We start from the raw sequence: 2,928 nt of genomic DNA on the forward strand, positions 1-2,928 counted from the left end.
GGAGCCCCGACTCTCTGGAGGGGGAGGTGTGCAGCACCGGGGGACATCACGTGTGGGGTGCACATGGACGAGGGGTTCCCTGGAAGGCAGCAAGGGCCACTCGGGAGATGGAGGACCGCACCTGGAGAGGACAGGCCCCGTGGGCAGTGCAGTCTCAGCTCAGGGACCTGACTGGTGAGGCCTGGCGGTGGGCACTGAGGGGGAAGTGGGGGGAAAGGCCAGCCAGGAGCCTCAAGGGGTATCCGCTAAGAGGACCCTAAGAGCAGCTGTGGTCTCCCACTTCCTTGGAGGCGGGGCCAGATGGAAGCAGGCCCAGGTGAGTTCAGAAGGGGTGATGACGAAGTCACAAGAGGTGTGCTGAGAGGAAGGGGGCGCCCAGCTGGGAGCAGGGACCAGAGAGCACGGAGGGAGGGTGGCTTTGTGGGGTGGGGGAGGGAAAGACACGGCGCTGGGCAGGCGGAGCAAGCTCAGAGCCAACACCAGTCTTTAAATTGGGTTTCCCACGCACAACACTCAAAGGAAACACCTCTCCGTTCTACTGAAAATAAAAACTGAGTCGGGAATACATTCCAGAAAAGCCTGTGGGTGGGGCGACACCCTGGGGGGCGGGGAACAGGACCCTCCTGCAGAGGCATGGGGTGGCCACAAGGGGGCGGCACTTGAGGTCTCAGAACCCAGGGGGCGCAGGAGCAGATGGGGATTCGCCGACAAGCAAGAAGGACGGAGAGGACCTCATGGAGTTAGGTCAATATTTAATTTTTAACTTTAATGTGCAAATAAATAGAAAAGGAAAACTACATTCAAAACAGCTGCAAAGGAAGTACAAGCCCCAGAACAGAAATTCTTCAAAAACAGAAGAGACGCTCCCTAGAAGCATGCAGGGCGGGGCTCGGCAGGGTGTGGCCCGCACCCCAGACCCACACAGAGGCACAGAAGGGGCCACGGGCTCCCAAGGATGGCGCCGGGAAGTTCTGGTTCAGGAATTCTGGTAAGTTCCCTTCTTACAAAACAAGGATGTGGACAAAGTGCCTGGTAGACTTGAGCAAACAAACACGGGCTAGGAGACCCTGGGCGGGGCACACTGGCCCTGGAATCGCCCAGACTCCGAGTCAAAGGCTTTGCAAACCTTGAGTTCCACAGGTAACTCCTAGAAAACTTCTAGAAACAGGTCTCCACTTCCCAGAACCGCGGATTTGGCACAGCTCAGTTTTGGGAGGGTGAGGGCTGCCGCTGGGCAGAAGGGAGGCTGCACACAGGGATGGTTCTGGGCCCTGCTGTTAGTCGAGCCCCTTCTGATGGTGCCAGGGCCTGGCCAGGGCTTCTCAGGGTGCAAGTATTCTAAAGACCTGGTCCCCGGCCCGAACTGCTTGGCATTCTTGGCACAGAAAACTTTGCACACCTCTGTAGGACAGTTGCCTCAGCCCCTCATGCCCATACCCCGTCCAGGCGGTGGCTGTAGGAAGAGCAATGTCAAGGGCAGGTCTGCAGAGTCCCACGAAGGCGGCTCTCACTGCCCAAGGAACCGTGGGACTTGGCTGTTGCAGAAGTTACAACCACTAAGAGAGCTTACGAATAAATATGTGTATGCATATATATATTTTTCTAGAATGTCCTTCTTAGGTACACGGCCGCACCGCTGGGCCCTCCCAGTGTGGGGCCGCTTGAGCTCAGCGGGAGTCTCGGGCTGAGCCCCCTCCCTTTGAGAGCTCCGAGCGCGGCTGCCAGGTCAATACACGGTTAGGAGTCTCATTTTTTCCAGAGTGCGGTCTTCTCGACAGTTCTGGTGCTGCCCACCCACTTTACATCTTGACAAAGCAGAATCTCAACAGTTTGGCTTGAAAGGGCTCCTCCTGCTTTCAAAGTGACCAAGGACCCCAAGCATCAGCTGGGCCTAGCCCGGGCCCTGACTACCAGATGCAGGCACGGCCCAACTCGGGAAGTTTCTGGAAGCTTTCAGAACCATTCAGGAAGGACGTGCTTTTCAAGCAGCTCCACCCCGGCCCGACTCCTTCGATATTGGGGTCTCCTGAACCCCAACACACGCCCCCGCACGGTTCATCACGGACTTTTCCAGACACCGTATGCACAAAAGGACCGGTGGTGCCCCCGCCTGGGGATTTGGCACGTGTGACGGAAGCGGCCCAGCAGGTGCATAAAGGCAATCACTTGCTCCTGGGCTCGCGTGTGGATCCTCCCCCTTCCAGCAGGGAGCGAGCCCCCCGAGTTCAAGGGCAGGAAGGACTCAGGTTTGGCACAGGACGGGCCGAAAGGAAGCAGGGAAGCCGAAAGGGATGGCGGCACAGGGCCACAGGCCAACACAACCCCACCGCTCTCGGACGCTCGTGGCCTGTAGCAGCAAGGCTGGGGGACGCTCCGCTCCCCTCAGGCTGTTCGTGAGCTCGCTCGGCGCAGCTCCGGGCCGAGGCGGCCGCGGACGGAGTCAGGGCGAGGCCGGGCGGCGGCTGTACTGCACTCGGTAGCGGGTCACCGGCAGCCCGTGCACGTGCGCGGTCTCACAGAGCGTCTTGCAGGGCACCATGTCTTCGTCCTCCTCGCCCATCAGCCAGTCCTGCACCAGGCCGGCCGCCTCCACCGTCACGTTGTCCTCCAGCCAGCGGCCATGCCACTCCTCGAAGTGCTGGTGGTGGCGCAGCAGGACCAGGGGCTGTACCTGTGTGTGGGGGGGGGCAGGGGTGCAGAGTCAGGGCAGCCCCAGACGGCCGGGGCCCGGAGCTCGGGGGTGCACCCCTCCCAGACGGCCGGGGCCCGGAGCTCGGGGGCGCACCCCTCCCAGACGGCAGTGGGCCGGGGCCCGGAGCCCAGGGGCGCACCCCTCCCAGATGGCCGGGGCCCGGAGCCCGGGGGAGCACCCCTCCCAGATGGCCGGGGCCCGGAGCTCGGGGGCGCACCCCTCCCAGACGGCCGTGG

The 2,928-nt window shown here is 61.6% G+C and overlaps 1 protein-coding gene across 1 annotated transcript in view; it reads right to left on the minus strand.

Annotated features, from left to right (window-relative positions):
• Positions 1–741: 741 nt before the first annotated feature.
• SIN3B (SIN3 transcription regulator family member B) overlaps positions 742–2,928 on the minus strand; it is a 36,011-nt gene continuing 33,824 nt past the window's right edge. Inside the window, exon 19 of the mRNA XM_021683275.1 lies at positions 742–2,671. Coding sequence (XP_021538950.1) covers positions 2,441–2,671 — 231 coding nt within the window. The 3' untranslated portion in view covers positions 742–2,440. The remainder of the gene's footprint in view (positions 2,672–2,928) is intronic.

This window comes from Neomonachus schauinslandi, chromosome 1 (genome assembly GCF_002201575.2).
Source record: "Neomonachus schauinslandi chromosome 1, ASM220157v2, whole genome shotgun sequence".
NCBI lineage: Eukaryota > Metazoa > Chordata > Mammalia > Carnivora > Phocidae > Neomonachus > Neomonachus schauinslandi.